Raw genomic sequence first — 26,973 nt, 5'->3', positions numbered from 1 at the left:
TACATTCTAGTTGGACAGCTAACAGAACTTATGGTGGAATGCATGCATTTACAATGATTAGCATTTTAAGAGTTAAAAGAATACTTTTCTTCTATTTGCTTTGTTAATAATTTATCAGCAGATAACTTAATTTCTGATAATACAATTAGAATACTTACCAATTTGTTTAACTTCTGTACCCTGTAAGCATGCTGGGAATATTAAAGAAGCTGCAAGGTGGATGGATGAGGCTCAGGCCTTGGACACGGCAGACCGATTTATCAACTCCAAGTGTGCGAAATACATGCTAAAAGCCAATCTAATTAAAGAGGCTGAAGAAATGTGCTCAAAGTTTACAAGGGTTTGTACAGCTAGTGTTCTTACGTATGAATAAACAGGACATGAGCCAACTCATACTTGTTTATACTGTTTTTAACATTAGAGTAGTCAGGACTTTATATGACCATATTGAAACAAACAAATCGATGTTAGTATAAAACAGTATTTCTTTTTAGATGATTGTACCAATCAGTTTTTAAACTCTGGTTGATTTTGTTATATGTTTAGAGGACTTTTTTTTTAGGGGTAAGAAAACTGTTTATTGAGCACCTGCAGTGTGCTAATGTTTTTTTCATATGTTGATCCCTACCTCCTACTATGTTGACCTTCTATTTAATCTTTTGCAAAAGTGCATATTTTTCTCAGTGGTTAGAAATACGATGTGAATTTCTTTCCCATATTCCTTCTTACTCTCAGAATGTTAAAAAGTTTCTTACTCTCAGAATGTTAAAAAAAATACAAAATGATTTTGAAAGAACTGTTTCAAAATCAGTTGGCCGTCTTTTCTTTCTTAAATTCTGTGGGGGAACAGTATACGTGGAAGAAGTGGCCTTGAACACGTGTGATTTCCATGCAGGAAGGAACGTCGGCGGTAGAGAATTTGAATGAAATGCAGTGCATGTGGTTCCAGACAGAGTGTGCCCAGGCTTACAGGGCGATGAATAAGTTTGGTGAAGCACTGAAGAAATGTCACGAGATTGAGAGAGTGAGTACCTGATACGTTCTCGTTTTATTCTGTTGTCATGTGAAGGTTTTGGGCAAATCCGATAGCTTGTTTTCTCCTCCCTCTTTTAATTCAGAGTCGTCGTGTTGTTAGTTGCTGCTGAGTCTGTTCTGACTCAGTGGCGACTTCACGTGCGCAGAGTAGAACCTGTACTTCATAGGGTTCTGAGGCACTTCTGGGTGGATTTGAACCACCAACATTTCCAGTGCTTAACTGTTTGCATCACTCAAAACCAAAACCAAACCCAGTGCCATCGAGTCGATCCCAGCTCATAGCGACCCTATAGGACAGACTAGAACTGCCCCATAGAGTTTCCAAGGAGCGCCTGGCGGATTCGAACTGCCGACCCTTTGGTTAGCAGCCGTAGCACTTAACCACTACGCCACCAGGGTTTCCTTTGCATCACTCAGGGACTCCTAATTCAGAGTAGGTTATTTTAAAAATCAATAATCACTTTTTTCAGTTTTTATAATGGAAATATTATAGACTATATTTTGTCTGTTCTGCCTATAAGAGTTTATTTTTTAAACTGTATGGAAATTTTGCATCTGGTTATGTTTTTATTGATTTTTGAACCTTTCTTTCAAATTGGTGCTGTGTTTTCCGTACAAAGCTCATTAAGTAATCCTAGGAGCCTATTTGCTGATTGGTAATGCCATATACACTTGAGGTAAACACAGACACACACACACACAGACATACAGACACACGCACACACACGCCCTGAGCCCTGGTGGCACAGTGGTTAAGAGCTATGGCTACTAACCTAAGGTTCACGGTTTGAATCCACCAGGCGCTCCTTGCAAACCCTATGCGGCAGTTCTACTCTGTCCTATAGGGTTGTTATGAATCAGAATCGACTCGACGGCATTAGGTTTTTTTGGTTTTTATATGTATATATATGTGTATATATATGTATATAAATGGTATAATCTTTGAAGCCTTTTGACAATATTTCTGTAGCATATGTAATTTCTCATTTTATGATTAAATCATTGTTTTCTTAGTTCTCTTCTTTTTTTTTTTTTTTTTTGCATTTTTCACAAATAAACATAGTTTATGTAATTTCATATTTGTAGTAGTATCAAGTAGAGAACACCAGAGCTTAGTGGAAATGTGAAAGTTGCTAGTTGCTTGACTTACTAATTGATTTCTCTCCCTCATGTCAACTTTACATTGCATAGGGTTTATATGTGTAGCTCAGAAAAATTGCCAGAGATGGCATGTTATAATCCTTTGGGAATGGTTCTAAATATAACAACTGAATGCTTCGTGTGTGAATCTACTGCACGGCATCATTATGTGTACGAATAAATTGTTTGTTATGATAGCTTTATGTAAGTATGATTAAGGAAGGAATAAAATATAACCAAAAGCCAAACCAAACCAGTTACTGTCGAGTCAATTCTGACTCACAGCAACCGTATAGGACAGAATAGAACTGCCCCGTAGGGTTTCCAAGGAGTGGCTGGTAGATTCGAACTGCCCACCTTTTGGTTAGCCAAGCTTTTAACTACTGTGCTACCAGGGCTCCGGAATAAAATATATGTGTATATATATTTTTAATTATGCTATCTTTCTTTTCAACAAATAATTCAGTGCCTATTTTGTGCCATATCCTGTGCTAGGTGATGGCCAACTGTGTTTGCTTATTTGGTATGTAAAGTGTTTATATTGAATGATGAAATTTTTAATATTTTTTTATTTTACCCAATTTTTTCACACTAAGAAAATGGGTAATTCCAAGGCTTTGATTTTTGTAATGTTCTTTTACATTGCTGTAATTCAAATTACTATAATTCAATTGCTGTAATAAAAAAAGATAATTTTGTTAGCATTTTATAGAAATCACTGATGACCAGTTTGACTTTCATACATACTGTATGAGGAAGATTACCCTTAGATCTTATGTGGACTTATTAAAACTAGAAGATGTACTTCGACAGCATCCATTTTACTTCAAGGCAGCAAGAATTGCTATAGAGATCTATTTGAAGCTTCATGACAACCCCCTTACAGATGAGAATAAAGAACATGAAGCTGATACAGGTATAATATTTAGATTTGTTATTGTTTGCTCTGGTGCACATATGTGCGTTTTTGTTTTGGTGTAATATAGCTTTTTCCTCAGCTTTTTATTGGGAAGGTGTTATGCACGGATAGAAGATGATGGTCGTGAATTTCTCTAAGGAACAAAAGAAAAATATTGGTTACTTTTACATTTTCAAAATAAGAGTTTTCTTTATACTGATTATTACATTTAAAAAGTTTGAATTTCATGAGTTTTACACTTAATATCAGGTTTATCCACTACTGTAGGTTGCTTCCTACTCTAATAGGATGTATTCTGCTTCAAGTCCATAATTAGGGTTGAAACTCTACATTATTACTGGCTGTTAATATATCTAGTTCTCCCTTTTTATAGTAATTTATTATTAAGCTACTGAAAGGTGACTACATGAACATTAAAACCTTTGGCCAATTTTTTTTTCTTATTGTGACAGAATTTGTGTGATAAAACTTTGTAATTTTAACCATTTTTATGTGTATAATTCAGCGACATTAATTACATTCACAGTGTTGGGCAGCCATCATCACTGTCCATTTCCAAACTTTTTTTATCACCCTTAACAGAGACTTGTTACCCCTTAAGCAGTAACTCCCCATTTTCTCCTTTTATCTGTCCCTGGTAACCATTAATAAATGTTGATCTCTATGCATTAGTGTATTCTAGATATTTTATATAAAGGGGATCATAACAATATTTTTCCTTTTGTGTTTTGAAATTTCCTCCATGTCATAGCATGTATCAGAACTTCTTTTCTGTTGCTGAAGGCTTGACTAGGACTGAAGGAGCCGTTTCCCACATGGCTTACTCACATGGCTGTTAGCAAGAGGCCTTCGTTCCTTGTAACTTGAGTCGTTCCATAGGATTGTACATTAGAGAGAGCAGGGAGGAAGTCTTAATGCCTTTAATGTTCTGTTCTCGTTATTACATCTTCTGCATTTTAATTGGTTAGAAGTGAGTCACCAAGTATAGCCTTGATGGTAGAAGAATCAAAGAATTATTTCCACATTGAAAATACACTCAACCCCCCCGAGGCCTCCAAAAGTCTCATCTCGTTACAACTTTAGCTCTAAGTCTAGACTCTTACCAGGATTCTGATACAGGTGCTGATAAGCTTCTTTAGCGTAGTTCCTTATGTACAGCTCCTCAAGTGTAGTTCTTCTTCCTGTGAAGTCTTGTAAACTAAAGAGACAAGTTTTCTACCAACCACACAACCAGCATAGGACAAGCACAGCACAACCACTGTAGGTATTGTTCAGAAAGGGAGGGAGGGAGAACAGGAGACACAAGTCCAGCTGGGTACCAGTTAACAGTTTTTTGATTAGGACTGTGAAGACCTAATCGTAATTAGGGAATAATTCCCTGGGGCTCTTAGCTCTGCCCTTTTGGGTTCTTGGTTCTGCCTTCTGAGTCATCTTTTTTTTTCCCTTGTAAGTTAGCATTTGCTTGCAATGGAGTAGTTTTTCAGCCTGCTTCCTGCCAGTAAAATTTTGAGGGGTTCCGGAGGCCTATTTTCATTTTATACTGTTTCTTTAAGTCCAAATTGGCAGTGTTTCTGTCCATATAATTATCTTCAAGACATTCTGGATCTTTTGTGAATATTATTAGAACCCACAAAGCCAACCCCTCTGCTTTACCTCCTGGCATGTTTTCCTGGTAGTGCCCTGGTTTTGATATTTGCTCAGTAGCCATGCCTGGAGAGATTGAGAATTTTCAAAATCATCAAGTCCCTGCCCCTTCCTTTAGTTTGTCTTTCTCCTCTAGCATTTTACAATAAGCAGCAAGAACAATCAGGTGGCACCTTCCATACTTTGCCTGGAACTTTTCATCTCTGTATCACTGAGTTCATTTGATAAATTTTATAAGTGTTGCTAGACTTTCTGCCACTACATGAAAATACCATGTACCTTACCTGTAGCCTCCTCAGAGTCCAGACTTGTACTAACAGTCTAAGCTCTTTAAGCATTGACTAAAGCTTTCTTGAGAGTCTATCTACCTTTTGCCACTCCCTGTTTGCAAAGTAACTCCCACATTTTAGGCTTTTGTTTCAGCAGTACCCCGACTTCCAGGTACCAAAATCTATTGCTGCATAACAAATTACTAAAACACTTAGAAGCTTTAAATAACAAATGTATGTTATCTCTCAGTTCTGTGGGCTAGGAATTCAGAAGTGGCTTAGCCAGTAGTTCTGAAGGCTTATTGTCTCTCATGAGGTTGCAGCCAAGGGCATCTGAAGGATTGACTTGGGCTGGAAGATCTGTTTCCAAGGTGGTTCACTGTCATTGCAAGAGGCCTCACTCAGTTCTTTGCCATATGAGTCTTTCCATAAGGTTGCTTGGGTTTTCTCACAACATGGCAGCTAGCTTCCTCCAGAGAAAGTGAGGAGGAGTTTATACTGCTTTTATGTCCTGATCTTGGATGTCACACGCTTTTACTTTTATCACTTCTGTTCATTAGAAGTGAGTCATGAAGTATAGCCTACAGTTAAGGGGAGAGGAAATAGACTGTACATTTTGAAGAGTGGAATTTGTGAGCATATTTTTTAAATCAACAGTGAATACACAGTGATGTATTTGGGAATGACTTTTTTACATTTCTCAATAGTAACATGTATTATCCTAATACTGATTGAACATGTAACTTTGAAATGTATTGCCTGAAGTCTAAAGAATATAGATTTTTCACTTTATTAACAATGATTTCCAGTCTTTTGAGACATTTCAGTTTGTGCCTCAAGGGATATTGTTAAATTAAGGAATATAAAGTTTTAATTTATCATATAGTTATTTACTCTTCTTTAAGTATTTGAGTGTTTTCTGTATGTTTCAGCATGGTGTTAGGCCCTGTGGATAGAACGATAAGTAAGACAAGGTCCCTTCCAACAACAAGCTCACAGTTAAAACAGAGACAGGCATATAAGCAGAGTGTCTGTGACAAGCAAAATATATAAGGCATAGTGGCAGTACAGAGAGGAGAATGGATAACTGTTTGGTCAGGTTAGAGAAAGCATAGCTAAGGAGAACATAGTCCAAAGCCATAGAGAGAAGAAACAGCTTATTAAATGCATGGAATTGCAAGCAGTTTAATATTGCTGGAAGAACATGTATGCTTTGCCATGGATGCATTTTACACATAGCCAACCCGGTTCAAAAAATATTTTCAGAAGGTTACTTTGTTCTCTAATGTGGAACCATTGAAAGGCTAGGTACACATAGTCACATGTATATGCATACCGTGCATTATTTTTTATGGGAATTTGTGTGGCAGTATTATATAATAGTAGTAACTGATGGTGACTAATCTCATTAATCCATTTATAATTTCATTAACACTTATTGCCTACAGCAAACATGTCTGACAAAGAGCTAAAGAAGCTACGTAATAAACAGAGAAGAGCTCAAAAGAAGGCCCAGATAGAAGAAGAGAAAAAAAATGCAGAAAAAGAAAAGCAACAAAGAAACCAGAAAAAGAAGAAGGATGATGATGACGAGGAAATTGGAGGTCCGAAAGAAGAACTCATCCCCGAGAAACTGGCCAAGGTACTTAACAATAGCCTTTAGCACAACTGAGTAAGACAGTCACTTTTATACTATCTTATTTGACCAATTTAATTATAGACGTTAGAACCAAAAATCATTTTAATTTTCATCTTCTTTTTTCCTCTTTCTGTTCATATTTGAAGTTTAAAACTTGAAATAATGATTCTGGTCCAGAGTAATCTCCAGTGGCGTCATATACAAGGTAGTTCCCAACTTAAGACAGGGCTCCGTTCTGATGATTTCTTTGTAAGTCGATTCTGATATAAGTTGAATACCTCTTTTTTTTTTGTTAAATCAGTATCTTTATAAATTTGATCTTTGAACGTCTGCGAGTAAACATTTGAGAACGGTAACATCACCAGATTATGGACTGCAACATTGTATGTAGTACATATTACTAACTATAAAGTGTAACCCCCCCCCCCCACCCCCCAAAAAAGGCAGATGGTCCTATGTGCTGTTCATCGTAACTTAAATACATCGTAAGTCAGGGACTACTACCGTAGTAGAAAAAGGTCTGGTTTTCAAGACGTTCTGATCTGGGTCTAGATCTCAGCTCTGGCACTTTAGCTGCGTGACCTTGGACACTTTAACCTCTCTGATGGTTTCCTCATCTATAAAATGGGACTAACAACTAGGCAGAAATGTGAGGATTAGAGAGAATAAACATGTAAAGCATCTAGTGTCTGTTAAAGCGTAACATCCAAGTTCTTTTTATCTAGGCTAAATTGAGCTTGTTATAAACTAAGGATTATATGCACACCTCTCACTAAGTCATGTTTTCAGTTTGCAGTACATCTTTACTGGACTTTCCCATTTGAACTTAATTTTTGAAAGTTCCTAAATATTTTCCCCAAGCCAAAATCTGATCTGCCATTTTTAACCATTAAACTGAAACCAGGATGTTCGTTGTTATTTTGAGTAATAACTTACCTATGTGCTTTCTTCTGATCCTTCACACCCTCTTAGTCCCTCCGCAGATACTTGCAGCATTTATTATGTTAAAGCAATATAGTGAACACATGGCCCTAAAGATCAATTTTGTCCTTGTTAGTAACTAAAAATTGAGAATTATTTGATCAGCTGCTTTATAACTAAGAGAAATTATGATACTAGTGAAATAGAGCTGGAAATGTTTTTAAAACTAGAGCAGGTAACATCACATAGATACAGCAGTATTGCCATAAGAAACAGATTTTCAGAGGGGGTTTTTTTTTTTTATACTAATACTCTTTCACAAATAATTTCATACCTTCTAGGAACAGGGATGCTAACTTTTTAGTGTTTAGAGTGTACTGGAATAATACGCAGGGAGTGACAAAGCCCAGAAAATTGACCGTTTAGGTCTCAGGAAGAATTGCAGAGTCATTCAGAGCACGACAGCTTTTGGGGCCTTCCATCTTCATGTCTTACCTTTCTTTATTACTGCTACCATCACCGTCACTGACTGCCTACCACGTCACTCTTTCTGCCTGCTTTCCCTCTATCCCATGACTTTGTTAATGACTTTTTTTTTTTGTAACTCTTCTTGTCTTACATTATAACTCTTAAAGAAATGATATCTTTGGATTGTTTAGTCACTGTCTAATAAAGAGTACCACTACAGAGCAAAATTCTTCCATTAGGGAGCTTGCAGACTTTGGCGTTCTTTGTGTCCAGCCTGTAATGATAGCTTATGGGCCAGATGTTAGCTGTGGACTAGTTATTTGTAGCTAGGCTTGTGGAGTTTCAGAACAAAATAATGACTACAGAAAGTACTTCTGACTGCTTTGTTTGTGAGGAGCCTAGTAGAAGGCATTCTGATTTATTCTGCATATACGATTCTTACCCTTGTCTTTGGTCAGCTGACTCCAGTGTGCCCCCATCTAATAGCATCCATGCTTTCTAGTATGGTGGCAATGCCAAATTACACTAAGCATAACCAGGGGTGGAATTGAAGACTTTTAAAAATCTTCCAGCCGAGTCTGAGCCTACAATCTCTAATTGCTTTTTCTGATATCAGTATTCTTCCATGTATTAAGGGCAAATTTAATGTCACCAGTTCAGGATAATATATAAAAAATACTGAGCAAAATTAAAGCGTTATTAAGCTAGCGGTAATTCCAGTTAATGAGAATAGGAAAATGGGAAAGAGTTTAGTTAGTAGTTTAATATGCGGTCTTGGTGGAAGCTGAACCACCTGTTTCTGCAATTTACCATGAGGCAGTAGTTGGTATTTATGACTTCACGCACCACCCATTTCATGTTCCTCTTGGCCTCCAGCCAGCAAGCATCTCAGCTGGTTTGTGTTTTGTTTTTCTTTTTCTTGTGTACATACATCTTCCTTATCAAGAGCTGTGAGTCGTCGTAGTTCTGCCTGTATAATAGTTTTAAACTTTTGTTGCTATGCTGGGAGTGTAGGGATTATTTTATTCCTACCTGAATATGGGGATTAGATTTCAGGCCAGTTTATGAATTAAAAAATGACATGATCAAAACTGCCCTTGCAGGTATTTTATTTATTTATTTTAAATAATTGATTATATTTTATTTTTGTTGTTGAGAATACACATAGCAAAACATATCCCAGTTTCAGAATTTCTGCATGTACAAAATTCAGTGACATTGATTTACCTTCTTCGAGTTGTGTAACCATTCTCACCCTCCTTTTCTGAGTTGTTTCTCCCCCGTTAACATAAACTCACTGCATGCTAAGTTTCTCATCTAATCTATCAGTTTAATCCTATATAAATAGTTCTTAAAGGAGCACAATGCTCAAGGCAGACATTTTTAAAAGTGTTTTAAATTGTCCATCAAGCACAGTGCAGATTCCAGTATACATGCATTTAACTTAAAAGAGATGAAACTCTTCATAACTGAGTGTAATTTTTAATTTTTTTGAAGAGAGACAAAGAAGAGTATTCATAATGCTGGCAATTCCATCCGATATTCTACTCAGTAAACATATGACGCCATGTTAGTATGAGATGAGAGGTATGACTGTCATTTGCTTAGTCCATCTCAGTTCTTGTGCACCTCTCATAGTAGGAACATACTGCTACACTGATTGTGATTTTAGTACTTAAAGATGGTTTTCATAAACGTATTGCAAACTAGTAACTTTATATATTCATAGGTATATATACATATGTACATACACACACAATTTAAGGACTTTTCAAGGGTAGTTTGACAATATTTTTGTTTTAAGCTTTGATTTTAGAGCCTCATTCCTGAGTAAGATGTATGTGCTTCTGTATATACAACCCTATACTGTATTATATGTGTGTAACTGTAGACCATAGTTACGTTGTATTGTGGGTCATATGTGTATATTAAAATACTTGGATTTAGCCTGACAAAATCTAATCTATGCGAGGGTCACAGAAACTGAGACAACGTGTGGGAACAATAGACCCAGATTATCCTTTAGGGACATATGTTATCATATTGTCTGCTATGTCAGGAATGACAGATTAAAGAGGAATGGCATTGCATTCATCAGTAAGAACGTTTCAAAATCTATCCTGAATTACAACGCTGTCAGTGATAGGATAATATCGCTGTGCATACAAGGAAGACTGGTTAATATGACTATTATTCAAATTTATACACAGACCACTAATACCAAAAAAAAAAAAAAAAAAAAAAGATGAAGAAATTAAAGATTTTTACCAACTCTGCAGTCTGCACTTACTCGAATGTTGCAATCAAGATGCATTGATAATTACTGGTGGTTAGAATAGGAAAGATGAAAACAAAAAAGATCAGTAGTTAGAAAATATGGCCTTGGTGATGAAAATTATGCAGGAGATCACGTGATAGAATTTTGTGAGACTAACAACTTATTTATTGCAAATACCTTTTCTCAACAACATAAACAACAACTATACATGTAGACCTTGTCAGATGGAGTACACAGGAATCAAGTCAACTACATCTGTGGAAAGAGACGATGGAAAAGCTCAATATCATCAATCAGAACAAGGCCAGGGGCCACCCAAGGAACAGACCATCAATTGTTCATGTGCAAGTTCAAGTTGAAACTGAAGAAAATTAGAACAAGTCCACAAGAGCCAAAGCACGACCTTGAGTATATCCCACTTGAATTTAGAGACCACCTCAGGAGTAGGTTTGACACATTGAACATTAATGACCGAAAACTAGACGAGTTGTGGCATGACATCAAGGACATCATACGTTAAAAAAGCAAAAGGTCACAAAAAGATGGGAAAGAAAGCAAAATGGATGTCAGAAGAGACTCTGAAACTTGGCTTTTGAAGGTAGAGTAGCTAAAGCAAACAGGAAATTATGAAGTAAAAGAGCTTAGAAGATTTCAAAGGGCAGCTCGAATAAACAAAGTATTATAATGAATGTGCAAAGACCTTGTGTTAGAAAACCAAAAGAGAAGAAAACACTCTGCATTTCTCAAGCTGAAGGGACTGAAGAAAAATTCAAGCCTCAGGTTGGAATATTGAAGGATTCTATGGGCAAAACATTGAACCATGCAGAAAACATCAAAAGAAGATGGAATACACAGAGTCACTGTACTAAAAAGAAATGGGTGTCATTTGACCATTTTAGGAGGTAACATATGATCAAGTACCAATGTTACCAAAGGAAGAAGTCCAAGTTGCCCCGAAGGCATTGGTGAAAACAAGTCTCCTGGAATTGACAGGATACCAACTGAGGTGTTTCAACACACGGATGCAGTGCTGGAGGTGCTCACTTATCTATGCCAGGAAATTTGGAAGACAGCTATCTGGCCAAGACTGGAAGTGATCCATATTTGTGCCCATTCCAAGGAAAGATGATGCAACGGAATGCAGAAATTATCGAACAGTATCTTTAATATCACACACAAGTAAAATTTTGTTGAAGATAATTAAAAAATGGTTACAGCAGTACATTGACAGGGAAATGCTAGAAATTCAAGCCTAATTCAGAAAAGGATGTGGAATGAGGGATATTATTGCTGATGTTAGATGGATCCTGGCTCAAAGCAGAGAATACCAGAAAGATGTTTACCTGAGTTTTATTGACTATGCAAAGGTACTTGCATAGGTATTACAACAAGTTATGTATTGTGAAGAATGGAAATTCCAGAATACTTGATTGTGCTCCTGCAGAACCTGTACAAAGACCAAGAGGCAGTTGTTCAGAGAGAACAAGGGAATACTGTGTGGTTTAAAATCAGGAAAGGTGTGCATCAAGGTTAATACTTATTTAATCTGTATGCCAAACAAATAATCCAGAGAAGCTGGACTGTATGTAGAAGAACGTGGCATCAGGGTTGGAGGAAGACTTGTTAATAAAATGTGATATTCAGATGACACAATCTTACTTGCTGAAAGCAAAGAGGACTGAAAGCACTTACTGATAAAGGTCAAAGACTACAGTCTTCAGTATGGATTACACCTCAACATAAAGAAAACAGAAATCCTCACAACTGGACCAATAAGCAGCATCATGATAAAAGGAGAAGGTATTGTAGTTGTGAATGATTTCATTTTACTTGGATCTACAGTCAAAGCCTTTGGACGCAGTAGTCAAGAAATTAAACGATGTATTGCATTGGTCAAATCTGTTGCAAAAGACCTCTCTAAAGTCCTAAAAAGCAAAGATGTCACTTTGAAGACTAAGGTGCACCTGACCCAAGCCATGGTATTTTTCAGTTGCCTCATATGCATGAGAAAGCTGGACAATGAATAAGGAAGACCAAAGAAGAATTGATTCCTTTGACTTAATGGTCTTGGTGAAGAATATTGAATATACTGTGGACTGCCAGAAGAATGAACAAATCTGCCTTGGAAGAAGTACAGCCAGAATGCTCCTTAGAAGCAAGGATGACAAGAATTTGTTCCCAGTACTTTGGACATGTCAGGAGGGACCAGTCCCTGGAGAAGGACATCATGCTTGGTAAAGTAGAGGATCAGTGCAAAAGAGGAAGACCCTCAGTGAGATGATTGATAATACAGTGGTTGCAACAATGTATTCAAACAAAGCAATGACTGAGGGTGGCATGGGAACAGGTTATTTTTCTTTCTGTTGTACATAGGGTTGCCATGAGTCAGAACCAACTCGAAGACACCTAAGGACAACAAAAGTTTTCCCCTTTTTTTCCCTTCAAGTTTAAGTACTTGATTTTAGCAAGTATGATGTTTGTATTGATTCTTCTTCACTATATTCCTCTTTGTCTCCATTTTGACATAGCAGTCGTATTTCCCTGATAGTAAATTACCCTCTTTGACAGAGTGACCCTCAGTTCAGTCTCTCATTTCAGTAATACCCTGGAGACCTGAAAAGCTTGATACAGCTGGGTGGTAATTTCAGTTTCCAGTTCTCTACTTGTTCCTGGTAGAAATGACTCTCCCATGTATACCACAAATTCCAATCCAGTAGAACATAAAGCTATGGGGACAGGAAGTAAAACATTTATGAATGTGTGAAAAAAGCATATTTACGAGGGAGGCCCTATCTTCCCTATTTCTTGGTTCCTCATTCTGTGATTCTTCGAGGGATGGTGTCATATGTTGGATTCTGATACAGAGCGTGTATTCTTCAAAAAAGCACCATCTGGAACTGTAACTGGATGTTTAATTGATTTTATTGTTCTGTACAGCCATCTGCTGACACTCTGGGGCAAGGTGAATCCCAGAGACAGTTCATTGCTTAACTTTCTTTTTTTAATGCTATGAAGTAATTTCCTTTGCCAGAACTGTATTGGTAGAATCCTAATGACTGTACTAGCAGAAGCATGTTGGGCAGGTATGGCAAATCCAAATTCCATTGAGTACAAATTGTTATTGCCTTGGTGATGATAGAAGACATTTAACACAGAACTCAGGTATTTAATGACCTTCACATCACTACAGTGTTTGTTCCCCTCCTTCCAGTCTACAATGCCCCGTGCAGGAGTATAACAGTTATGAGGTAAACATAATATCTGCCTGTAATGATTACAAGTATAGTTAATATGACATTCATATAATTAATAAAGGGTTAGTAGGAACAAAGTTTTGTAAATTTATATCTTTTCAAATGCCATATCACCTTTAGTATGGCATTTAATGTGCATTTCTGTGGATTTTGTACTAGAACAAAGGGAGACAGAATTGATATTATACTATTTTGAACACCTTGATTACACTCTCCTTTGTTTGAATTTATAAAGATTGTTCACTTATTTGGTAATGTTCTCTACCGTTTCCTTCTTACCCCATCTTCGACCTATTTCACGTCCCTCTTCTTTTCTTTTTTCTTTGCTATCTTACCTGTTTTTCTTGTCTTTTTTCCCCTGGTTTGGTTTTGGTTCTTTTTTCATCGGACAGCTTCTGCCCAGAGATACTATGTGATCTCTGTGGTTAAAAAGCTAGCAAAGAATTATAGAGTTCCAAGTCCCCCTCTTTTAGATTATGAGAAGTTAAAATATGGCAGTATTATTTCTAGGTGACTGGTAAATGATTCTTTGGGAAAAAAAAAATGTTTTTAATAGAGAGAATAAAATCACACTCCCCAAAAATCTTGCTTCCATTTGTATAATATCTTTTATTTTTGTTAGGTTGAAACTCCATTGGAAGAAGCTATTAAATTTTTAACACCGTTGAAGAACTTGGTGAAGAACAAGATAGAAACTCATCTTTTTGCCTTTGAGATTTACTTTAGGAAAGGTAGGCAATTAGGGTGTAGTGGCTTTTATAAAACTGATCACCCAACTCTGATAGCCCCACAACTGTGGAATTTTTTTGGCAAATGCCATGCAGCTTCTTCACAGAAATACCTGTTGTCGACAGAATGTTGTGGGGAGGTACAAAGACACAATTACTTCTTCAGGATATTAAAATCAACTGTGGATTTGTGCACATAACTAGGATTTAAGGTTGAAAAGGTAGTTAACATGTAAGTTGTTCAGTCAAGGCTTTAGGAACTGGTGATTGGGTGGATAAAATTAGTTAATACATGTAGAGCTCCGAACAGTTCCTGACACATAGTAAGCATTAAATAAATGTTAACTATTATTAGCTATTGTTATAAATAGAAGACGTGATCTTTGAGCTGTATCCTGAAGGGTCAGATTTGTGAAGTTGCGTAGAAGGGGAGAATATCAGTTAAGAAAACACAAGTGTATAGAAATAATGTTGAGGTTGTCCATATCGCCTGGAGCCGTGGAAAAGATAAATGAAGGGTCTCGTTTGCTGAGCTTAGAATGCGTGAACTGTGTACGTAGAAAGTAGCAAGGCACTAATCACGGGGATGGCACAGGTCTGGGCAGCACTTCGTTCTGTTCTGTACAAGCTCACCGTGCGTTGGAGCCGCCTCAGTGGCAACTGACCACACCAACAAGGAAGGTCTTACCATGTTGAGCTGATACAATCCAAGCAGTTTGTTGGGGAAAAAAAATCAAGGCGATGCAGATTGGTGGGGAAACCAGCTAGTGAGGTCAGTGGGAGATGGCTGCATAAAGCAGTATAATATACTACTGAAGAAATCTGAACCCTTTGCCGTTGAGTCGATTCTGACTCACAGTGACCCTGTAGAACAGAATACAGCTGCTCCATAGGGTTTTCAAGGAGCAACAAGTAGATTCGAACTGCTGACCTTTTGGTTAGCTTCCTAGCTCTTAACCCCTGTGCCACCAGGGCTCCGTATTACTAAAGGAAGATTGAATAAAATGATAACCTCTGTATACAGAGTATCCATTAAAAGTGATGATTTTCAAAAGTAATTAATAATGTTGGGAAAAGGTTACTATATAATGTTTCAAAATAAGGTCCCAAACTACCTGTGGCATTATTTTAACTTTTGTTATTATACTTAACATGTATAAATAGAAAAATGGCTGGAAAGAAATAGATCAAAAAGGTAACAGGTTGCCTCTTGGTGAAATTCTGAGTGATTAAAGTATTTTCTACTGTCATTCTGTTTTCTATAATGATTATGTTCTAATTTGAAAAATGAAGTTTATTCAGTAGTCCAGTAATTTTCAAACTTCCCTTTTAACAGTTACTACAACTCCTCTTTTAAAAAATATTCATGGGACTTTGAAGTACAGTGACTGTTAAGTGCAGATTTCCCTTCATCAAGTGGAAGCACTACTAAAGCTTGGGAAAGATGGGAGGTGAATGTGGTGGGTAGCATAGAGAGATTAAAACATGACCAAGAACATAACCTTGGTGAATACCTCACCTTTGGGAGAGGAAGAAATTGACAGGAGAGGAACAGTCAAGTAGGAGGAAAACGATTTCACATGTCACAAAATACAAGAATGGTGATGTTTTGAGCACACACCCCGGGGTTTTCTAAGTAGTGGAAAAGTGGGGGAAATCTCCTTATTTTTATTAAAAAGGGTTAGGAAATGAAATGGCTTCAAATTTTGTTTCTTCGTTTATATGGTATTAGTTAAAATATTGCTGAATGCTATCTAAATTTTTTATATTTTATAAAAAATATTAATGTTGCTAATTGGAAGAAATAGTTTGCTTCAACCATATGTTGCAGTTCAGATGAGACTGACTCTAAATTTAGTTTTTCTATTTGTAAGTTCCTTCCAAAGGAGGGCATCTTATTTTATCAAGTGATCAAAATATATCTTACTTTTTCTTTTTGTAGAAAAGTTTCTTTTGATGCTACAATCAGTAAAGAGGGCATTTGCTATTGATTCTAGTCATCCCTGGCTTCATGAGTGTATGATTCGCCTCTTTAGTACTGGTATGTTTTTGTTTTCCATTACTTAAGTATTTGATTGTAGTAGTTGTGACTGTATAACTGATCTGTACACATTTATCATAAATTGAATCCTTTTAAAGCTGTTGAAAAGTTAGCTGAGGAGACAGCAGGGCTCTTTTCATTGTGATCAAGGTCATATTTTAAGGCTAGTAGTGTTACCTGATTTTGACATGGAATTGTTCAGTCCAGATATTTGAGAATCAACTTTGTTTCTAAAAAATGACATGTAATTGAGGTTTTGAATTATATTTCATTATGTTTAAAGCTTCTTAGTAAATAGTTTTAAAATTGAAGAATCTCTTCGTATTGACTGCCTCGTTCCTGATCTGTTTTGTAGAGTCATCTCCTTATTTATCTGTCTTACAGGTCTGAATTTACATGAATTAGGTTTACTTAGCACAATTCTTTGAGTCATAAATTTTTTTTGTTGCTAAAGATAGGTTAAAGAAGCTTGATAACAATTATCTGTGCTTTTTTAATATTTTGATAATCAGATCCATATATGAATTTTAATGTGAAGTAGAACCACAGAATTTTAAAGCATGAAGGTGAAACTTTATTCTAATTATTGTATTTTATAATTGATGAATCTGGGACCCTAAAAGGTTAAATTACTTGTTCAAGGAAACATAACTATTTAGTAAGTGCTCTTTCCACTATAAGAGTTTTAAATTTAGAATAAAGTACCTCTGTAGTCAAGTAGTGTTGGTAGGTTTTTAATTTTTAAGTGACTGGAGAAAGAGAAATTGAATTCTCTTCTGCATTCTACGGAATTTGGAAATATTAAATTACATATCTTATTGCCAAATCTAAACCCCATATGAAGCCATACATTATATAAAATGACTAAATTAAACCAGGCACCCCAATTATTCTTTTGAAAAATGCTAAATTGCCCCAATTAAGAAAATTGCTTTAACTTTTAAGAAAAAATAAAGCTTTATTTAAATTACATCTATGCTTGTCAAAAAAAGATTTCTTATGAGGCCAAATCAGTTTTTTAAAATTCTGCAAGTATTAAATAATATAATTATGTTATAGAAAAGAGAAGAATTACTGTATTTAGAGAAAATAAGTTTTTTTTCTTTTTTGCTTTTCTTTTTTAAACTTTGAAATCATGAATCATAGAAAATTAAGTCTAGAACAGATCGTTTTAATTCATTCTCTGTTAGAATGGAACGCACTTAAACTGTTCCCAGAGCGAACATACACACTTTTCTGAAAGGTAATAAACTTGTAAGCCCTATGGAGTTAGAGATTTCCCTTTGAAATGTAAATTAAAAGTGGCGTATTTAAATTTATTTGATTGTAATGAATGTATGGACTGTAATGAGTATGTGAATTGTGTAATGAGTGTATGTTGTTGAAAATTAAAAGGCCTGAGGACTTCGGAGGGTCAAAGACAGATGGGTCTTGATGTAAAAGTTGGAGTTACTGACGTCCACCCTGGCTGTGCCCATCGCTCCAGGTGTTCGGCTGAAATCATTTTCAGGAAAAGACTTTACAAACCGATTACTTTATGGAGTGATTTTAGGCAGTGAAAGCAGTGATTGTTTGCAGTGGTAAGGATGTCCTGTCCCTTGGAAAAGCTTTTAAGAAATTGGTTCTTATAATTCTTTAACAGACAGGTACATTGTAAAGGCATATGTGAAACTATAGATACGTAATAGTAGAAGTTTGTTCTGCTCTACAGGGTTCCTCTAGTTAACATATCAGGTGCTTTAAAACATAATTTTAAAGTATTTTTTCAGGAACATATTTGTCGTGTTAAGTTATATTATTGTATACAATCAATTATTCAATTGATAATTATGTGTAGAATATTTTACTTGGATGTGCACTACTCAGAGTTCAGTATTTTAAAAACTGAGTGATGACCCATTAGTGGGGTGAGATGAGTTTAGTGGGTCATTACCAACATTTGAAAACCGAAAAAAGAAATAGAGTAGCAAACATCAGAGTGCGTTGAGCGTAGTAAGAGTAAATATTGTCTGTGAAACTTTTGTTTCATATAAGTAATATAAACAAGGAGTCCTGGTGACACAGTGGTTAAGTGCTCAGCTGCTAACTGAAAAGTCAGCAGTTTAAACCCACCAGCTGCTCTGTAGGAGGAAGATGGGGCAGTCCGATTCCGTAAAGATTACAGCCTTGGAAACCCCGTGGGGCAGTTCTGCTCTGTCCTCCAGGGTCGCTATGAGTCAGAATCAACTCGTATGCAACAGGTTTGGTTTTGTTTTGGTATATTTTATGTGTTTACTGGTCACAGTGTAAAAATATTTCTCATGGTACAAATACTTGATTGCAGTCAGAGTTTGAAAGCTACCACCATAGTTTCTAACCATATGGAAAATCTATTCATGTTTTCACACTATAACACAAATAGTAACTACAATTTAATGAATACCTGGCATATAATTAGCACTTTTATACGGTGGCTTTTCTCACTGCAGTCCTGCTAGGGTGGATATCACTCTGATTTTATAGATCAAGAAACAGGTTCAGAGAGGTTATGACTTGTCCAAGGTAATGGAGCCCAGATCTATACCCAGGTCTGTCCGGTTCCAAAGCTCTAGGCTTTCTCTCTATACAAAATACCTATACAGTGAAATAAGACATAACTTGAATTTAATCTAGAGAGATTGGGGTCCACTATTTCATTTCCAAATCCCAAGGACTGGGAATATGATGACTACAACAAGAAAATGCTTTGGTGGTCTTCTGGAATTTACTATATAGTAATACGGTGATAGCTCAATTCACGAGCGTCTGAAAATAAAAGTCAGTGAAGTCAACCATTTTTTTTTTAATCATGTTTTTGTGGTGCCTTACTTGGGTATAGAAGGAAATGGGCAGAGTGAAGGAAACTTGTCTTTAGCACTCCATTTTTGCTGTGACATACATGTCGGTCGGTACCATCAAACCCCTGCTTTGCAGACCCTCTTTAGAGTTGAGGGGGAGCTGCCCTAGGGGCTTAGAAGGATATGGAACTACATCTCTGTGTTTTGTTTCCTGTTCCTTTCTGGAAGTGAATTATCTGTCAATGAAATGTCTTTGAATGCCTTTAAAACAAGCATTGTTTTACTGACACATGCTTTAAATTTATATAGGTAAGCTCTTCTTTAAATGTTGATTTATCAGTTGGTCTTATCTAGTCTTTGTACATAATAGCTGTTTCACTAGCTTCAAGTATGTAGTTTTTGAGCTCCTCCAACTGTATTATTATAGTGTTAACCACTAAGAGAGTTTGTTTTTGATTTATTCAGCGGTATGTGAAAGTAAAGACTTGCCTGATACGGTTCGAACAGTATTAAAACAAGAAATGAATCGTCTTTTTGGAGCAACAAATCCAAAGAATTTTAACGAAACTTTTCTGAAAAGGAATTCTGATTCATTGCCACACAGATTATCAGGTAATCACTGTCCTTCTCTTAGTCTTTAACATAAGTTCAGGATTTATCTTAATGAATCAATGACAAGGTCACACATTTTTAGCATGGAAAGGCAGTATGTGTATATTACATTTTAATCTCATAAAAACAGGCAGCTTAAATATGCTTCTTACAAATTTTTTAATTTCTTAGAATTATTACTGTGAAAAAGGGTCAGTAGTTTTCCCTGGTTCAGCATTACAAAGAAGCAAGTATGACTGAATTTAGCTGTATGTTTATTACATATAATGAAGATGAAGCTTTTTCCCATCAACATGCTCTTAAAATTCACTTGGGTGGGCCAGTCATCCTTCATTTCTCATGTTAGTGTAAGGTATCATATTTGATAATGCTAAACACCTGAAACCATCTCACAGTCAATAAGAAGTCTAAGGCACAAGGGTCTATGCCATTGAGCCAAAATCTGGACTTTGTGGGACCATGTGGGTAATGCTTTGGTAGCGTGCTTTTAAAACAACTTGCTAAGAAGCCTAGCGGCTATTACACCTAAGTGGAATTCTAAATTCAATTTTTTAGCTCATACCATCAAGATTGGGTATCCCCCCCTCACATTTAATGAAGTATTCTCTCACCCCAAATTCTTACGCTCATTCTATAGAGAAAATTATCCATGGCTCCACCATACAAAAACAGGTATTAGTGGGAATATTTGGTGTATTTTTTCTTAGTCTCTTTCATTGTGTATGTTTCCCTTACACATTTTATATAACAGGAGAGAGATGTACAGTGTGCTTGACCATTCTCCTTGCTTGAACAGTTAGGTTATTTCTGGTCTACCTCCCTCAGGATTTTTTTAAATAACAGTTTTTCAAATGGCTATTCCCATTTTTCTAATAAAGTGTCATACCCAGTGTGCATATACACCTAGGATAAGATGTTGATTATACTTTGATATAAAATAAATCTTTTTTTCCTCATTTAGCTGCCAAAATGGTATATTATTTAGATCCTTCTAGTCAGAAGCGAGCTGTAGAGTTGGCGACAACACTCGATGAGTCCCTCAATAACAGAAACCTCCAGGTAAGTTTTTTCATAATCTCTCTAAAGAGAGTACCTGCCTACTCTTTGTTTTTTCTCTTTTCAATAAGAGAATAATTTTCAGCAAGAAATACTTTTTTTGTTATTGATGTATATACTACTCTCCAAACCTTTATGAATCTGAGTCAGAAACTTATTTAAATTTATTTAGGATTGTGTGTGTGTGTGTGTGTGTGTGTGTGTGTGTGGCATTTGTTAACTAGTTTCACAGCTGTTACTCAGAATAATTTTTTTAAAAACTGTTTTAGTAAAATCACATATACATTCCATAGTTATTTTTTAATTCCTATCTGTGTGTTTCTGAGAAGTGGTTCAATGAAGATTCTGACATATTTTAGGTATGTCATTTACAGCAGGTTAAAATACTCATTTTATAGCTTACAATGAAATACGAGATTAAGTACGATAAAAGATAATATGGGTGTCTTGCAAAATGTGAGTTCTAGTTTAGACTAAAAATAAAGGACAGACACCTTATGTGAGATAATTGGCCAGATTAAAAACAAAAAACTACTTGTTGAAAGACAGTTAAACATATCCCTTTAAAAGCAAGTCAAGGAAGCATCTTTAAAAAAAAAAAAATTGACTTGCTGGTTGCTAATTAATACATCATTTAGATTAGAACCTGGATTTAAGGTCCTTTCTAGACTGGCCAAGTTGGCAAGGTACTGGAGACTAAGTTGTGTTTTCTAAGTGAAAAGAATGAAAAAACATGAGAAGTACAAGTCAACATGAATCATTTAAAAATATGAGAAGCAGACTTATTTGGGGAGTTGACTGAAAGAATTGCCACTTTTCAGGAGCCAGTTTGATTTTTCTTGCATCTGTGCACTTTATATTTGAGACACTCTTTTCTGCTTAGTTACAGGATGTGTCTTAAGATTCTCTTTAATTCGAATAAAAGGTTGAAAACAGTGTCTGATTTTGCAGACTAGCTTTGGGCGTCCAGAAAATATTAAAAGGCGTAAGTGCAGTAACGACTTTGTAAAGTTTGAGGTTTCTATCCAGGGGCCAGGCTAGGCTGGGGCAAAGGTGGAAAATTTAAGGAGGCGCCCAGTCTCAGGGTCACGTCCTCGGTGAGGGTGAGTGCCTCCCGAAGTACAGCGTGGCGGGCAGCTCACTGGCTTCACCTAGTCCGGGCCCTGTTTATACAGTCATCATTTTGTATAAGCCCTGCACTTCTGAAGAAACAGTTAAATTCGGCTTTGAAGCACATTCTGATGGAATGTGTACGTGGGAGTAAATGCTTTCGTAAATGCTTGTGGGAGTAAATGCCTTTGTAACTATGTGTGTTTATCCCTCATTTTGGAAATCTGTTGATCTTAATGAACTGTCTAATAAATTCACAGTAGAAACTTTTTTTTAAAACAAGGTATAACGTGACCTTTTTTCTCTCTTTAGACATGCATGGAGGTATTAGAAGCCTTGCGCGATGGGAGCCTAGGAGACTGTAAGGAAGCTGCTGACGTTTACAGAGCACACTGTCATAAGCTTTTCCCTTACGCTCTGGCTTTCATGCCCCCTGGATATGAAGAGGATATGAAGATCACAGTTAACGGAGATAGTTCTGCAGAAACGGAAGAACTGGCCAACGAGATCTGAACATCATTAACCAAGCAAATGGAATGACTTTGGTCCATATCTAAGTGTATAATATTTTTGTCACGCACCTGCTGCATTGCTCTAACTTACACAGAATGAGAGGAGTAAATGTTCTTGCCTTCAAATAGTGTTTTACTTTTCTTATCCTGCTGAAAAAGTATATATAAAATATCTAACATATTACAGGATATAGATTCAGTTTCTTAAAAAATTAAAAGCTGCTAAAATTGAGGGGTTAAAAAAAAAAGATACCTTATCCTATTCCTACCTACCCATCCATGTTTTTAAATTAATTTATATAAAATCTGGAGGCTGTTACAGCTAACAAAGCAGGTGTGTGGCAGAAATATTACTTTAAATTTGTCTTGTGAGATTTTACTATATCTCAGACAGCATAAACGCTGTTTTAGCACTGGATTCTTTCACTGAGCACAAAGAGTTGTTGGGGCTTTAGCATCTGACTGATTTTGTTACGGGATTGATTCTGACAATAGGAAGTATGCAATGTGAATTACTATTTACAGAGAAACCTACAACAGATGCTTGATGTTGTAGAAACTGGGACATAGAGATAACAAGCAGAATTACTAAGAAACCTAGAGGGTGTTCAATATGCTTGTTGTGTTTTCAAAATTCACTGTACATGATCAGTTTGTGTTCTTGTACCACAGTTTTTAACTGAAGGAACCAGTTGGAACAATCTCAATTTTAATTAAAACTTGAAGAAATAAAAAGTAACAACGCAAACCTTTCAGCATTGTTTTGGCCAAACTTGTTAAAACTGTAATGCAAGAACCAAATGCACTGTGATGTGGCACCAACTAATTAGCAAGCATGAATTTTCACCCCAGAGTGAAAAAAGAAAATCTACCACGGCTTGAAGTTACAGAGCAGAACTCCTGACTACCATTCTATGACTGATCAAGAGACTAATAGTTAAAAACCTCAGCAGGCCTTGTTCACGATTTGCAGAAAAAAAAAGTGCTGCAGTTTAGATACCTCTGGAATTTTTCCACAGTGTCACAGGTTTGTAATACTTGAAGCCCTACATTTCTAAGAATATATTTCTTGCTCAGTTGTTTCAGGCAAGCCCAAGACTTTGTAATTTTTAAAGGGCCCAAGATTTTTTTTTTTTCCAAGTAACAGACCAGCTTCTTTTTCCTGCAGTTACAGATGTAATTTCCTTTTTGTTGTCAAATATAAGGTACCAAATATGATGCAATAAATTGTTTTGAAAAACAGTTGTGTGAATTTTAACTAATCTGTGTTGGGCTTCTGTGAAAATACACAGGTGGAAATAGAGGTGTAAGCCAGAGGCCATGTAACTTGCTGTTGAGTTAACCTGTTGATGCAGTATGGCTAGTAGCACAGGTGGAGCTTTTCAGGATGGGCTGAATGCTGGTGTCAGGGCAATTCCAGGATGCAAGTGCAGCGCTGCTCCTGCAGTGAGATTTCATTGAGGGCTAGGATGGTGGCAGGTACTATGAATGTAATTCATTATTTGAAAGGAAAGCTAAAAACTGCTATTTTGATTGAGAAAACGAGCCTTAACATTTTTAAACCTGTACGCTGAGAACTCGTCTCAGGCTCACTATTCTCATTGCATTTGCAGGATCTGAGCAAGTAAGACGATTTAAGTAAAAAAGAATCAACTGTATATGTAACTGACCTTTTTGTGGTACTTTTAGGTATAGAAAGTATAAAGAGGGAATTTTCAGGAGACTTGATCTTTTTACTGACTGAACAGTTGTGCTAAAAGCCAACCTTTTCATAGCACATGACTGTATCCCACATCCCAGTCTAACGATTTAGTGATGTAAGCAGAAGTACTAAACTGAACTCCAGTGCTTTGTTATATTTTATTTACTGGCCCTGTCTCAGGAACATCTTTATGGATGGCAAAAAAACAAACAAAAAAAAAACAACTCTTTTTCAACTTCTCCTGTGAGTGGCAGCTGAAGTTCTCATTGTTGGGAAAGAACACCAGTGCTACCTCTGCCACTAATGAGGTGTTTGGAGGAGGCACCAGCCATATAATGGGGGGTGTGTGTGTGAATTCTGTTTAAACTCTACTGTATATTGAAATTCATATATTTGTCTTGACAATGTTCAAATGATATAGATTGTCTTAGAATGAATATTCACAAGTAGTCAGAACTCTTGATGCAGATGCCATCCTAAGGAGCTAAATTCCTAACATGTATATTGTATTTCAACCCAATTTTACTGGAACTATTGAATAAATCTTTTATTTTCTTTCAGGTTTACTTGATAGTGGATACATTGTCTGGTGTCAGAGGACCTTGGCTGGGTTCATTTTATGTCCAGACATCACCCCTCTAAAACATTGTACTGTACTCTCTTGCTCGGAGTAGAATTAACTGGATCATCTCACATTTGTCTCATTCATTATATTAATTTCACATGCTTCTGGGGGAAAAACAGGGTTAGAAAAACACATGGAAAAAATGGAGTGATGTTGTAATCTAAACAAGTGCCTTATGTTTATTGCTAAGAACTGGTGTTACAAGCCCTTTTGAGAAAGGGTCCCTTGACCTGTATTAATATAGGAAAGTAAAGTTCTTTTTGTTTTTCTTTATAGTCAACTACTCTTGTCATTTCTCATCTAAAAACAAATCTGACTAGGTTGGTTTACTCAAATTTAATTAGATAGTTGAGTCATAAAATTTTAACATTTTTCTGTATTATGCACAAGAATAAAGTGTGTTCTATATTAGCATGACTAAAAGTAGTCCCAGTATTAGCAAATAGCTTTCTCTGGGCTTTATCAGGCCCTTGTTTTTCACAGTGTTGTTTGTGTTCCATGGTGTGTTGCTGTTAGAGCTGTGACATGAAAGCTGTGAATTTATGAAGAGGCCAAGAAAGTGTGGTCTAGATTCAGGTAGGTTGTGATAAATTCAGGGAAGTCTCTCTTCTGTACAATTTCTAGGATTATTTCAGTTGCCATGTGTAGCATCTCTTTGGTAAAAGGTAAAAAGTGAAGTGTTGGGCTTCTTTACATGTCTTTGATAATTATTAGCCCAAAATTTTGAAGTTAATTTTAGTAAGAGAATTCAGAGTAAGACTTTTTATCTTTGATCGAGGCTGTCTTCTTCCAGTTCTAGCTCATGCTCAACTTTAAGTTACAGACAATGTTTCTTGATACCATTGTGCTATCATTTAAACTATGCCAAATCTGCTGTCAAATCTAGATTGAAAACCACATTCCTTGAAATGGCTATATTGCACTCTTGGAAGCAGAAACCTTAAGTTTTGTTCCAGTTTTAATGGTTGAAAATCTCACAACTTGTAGCAATAAAACATTTTTGGAAAAGGTTATTCTTTATTGAATTACACTATTACCTTTCAGTGTGCAACCTATAAGATGTTAAATAAAAGTTTTAGTAATGTGCAAGAAGTTCTGGAGAAAAAATGCTCTTTTGATATAGCAGAAGAGTATCTATTACACTGTTCAAAACCGCCACCTCCGTCAAGACATACCCCTTCTTGTGATAACACAAATAGGCAGAGGGAAAGGGAATGGTATGTTGTAAAAGTCTCTAGCCTGTCAGTTTATCCAGTTGCCTTTGAAGAGATGCCATCTTGGCATTGTAGCCAGAAGAAAGAAAAAAGTTGGTACTACTGAAATGAAAACTTCTACTTGTCAACTACAGACAAACTTGAAAACTTAAAAATCTTCAGTGCTCTTTATAGAGTTCTGTGTGCCAAAAACAATATGGACTTTGTTTCAAGCCTGCTTGTAGCAAAAGTAAAGTTGATACTTTGCAATCTAACAAGATTATACTGTGGTTCTTAAAATTTTAAATCAGGCCTTTCTGTGTCTTGAGTTTGAGGGTCTGTGTTATTCCATACAAGTAAATTCTTCCTGAGAAAATTGATGATGAATATATGATAGAGAATTTTCTCTTATAAAAATTTCTGCTGTTGCTCGGTCTTCAACTTGGCCTCAATAGTACAGAGAAACAGCATAGGAAGTGAAGAGATTTTTGGAACATTTTCTGGATCCCATGGCTTGACTTCAGCTAATAATTACAGTTACTTTGGATATTTAATTACATGTGTGCTGTCTAACAAAAAGCCCTGGTGCCGCGGTGGTTAAGTGCTTAGCTGGCTAACCAAAAGGTCAGCAGTTTGGACCTATCAGCCACTCCGCAGGAGAAAGATGTGGCTACCGTACAGCATCGCTACGAGTCAGAATTGACTCAATTGCTTTTTTTTTTTAATCTAACAAGACGCTTCTGTCTGTACCATTCTATGGTTATCTTCCCAGTCTATCATAGTTTCCTAACGTTGGGCTTTTATAAACTTGCTACTTGTTTGCCTTGACCTGCAGATCTATTGGGTCCATTGTCTAGTGTTCGATGCCTTTACACAGATGGGATAGGAACTGGGTTTTCTGAAGTATTCTTCCAAAACCATCTTTTTTTTTTTTTTTTATTGAACTTTAGGTGAAGGTTTACAGAACAAACTAGTTTCTCATCAAAGAGTTAGTACACATGTTGTACGACA

At 36.3% G+C, this 26,973-nt stretch overlaps 1 protein-coding gene across 2 annotated transcripts in view; it reads left to right on the top strand.

Annotated features, from left to right (window-relative positions):
- The window catches only part of NAA15 (N-alpha-acetyltransferase 15, NatA auxiliary subunit), a 78,617-nt gene extending 51,847 nt beyond the window's left edge, over positions 1–26,770 (top strand). The window contains exons 12-20 of one of the 2 annotated variants that reach the window (XM_049885257.1): positions 188–340; positions 896–1,024; positions 2,878–3,091; positions 6,456–6,649; positions 14,190–14,298; positions 16,238–16,336; positions 19,618–19,764; positions 20,726–20,823; positions 22,243–26,770. In XM_049885257.1, coding sequence (XP_049741214.1) covers positions 188–340; positions 896–1,024; positions 2,878–3,091; positions 6,456–6,649; positions 14,190–14,298; positions 16,238–16,336; positions 19,618–19,764; positions 20,726–20,823; positions 22,243–22,443 — 1,344 coding nt within the window. In that variant the 3' untranslated portion in view covers positions 22,444–26,770. Of the gene's footprint in view, positions 1–187; positions 341–895; positions 1,025–2,877; positions 3,092–6,455; positions 6,650–14,189; positions 14,299–16,237; positions 16,337–19,617; positions 19,765–20,725; positions 20,824–22,242 lie in introns of those variants that run through there. The other variant, XR_007517593.1, reaches the window with a different exon arrangement.
- Positions 26,771–26,973: the final 203 nt, after the last annotated feature.

This window comes from Elephas maximus, chromosome 5 (genome assembly GCF_024166365.1).
Source record: "Elephas maximus indicus isolate mEleMax1 chromosome 5, mEleMax1 primary haplotype, whole genome shotgun sequence".
Classification (NCBI taxonomy): domain Eukaryota; kingdom Metazoa; phylum Chordata; class Mammalia; order Proboscidea; family Elephantidae; genus Elephas; species Elephas maximus.
The sequence above is the reverse complement of the archived record's forward strand: the minus strand, read 5'-3'. Positions and strand labels throughout refer to the sequence as shown.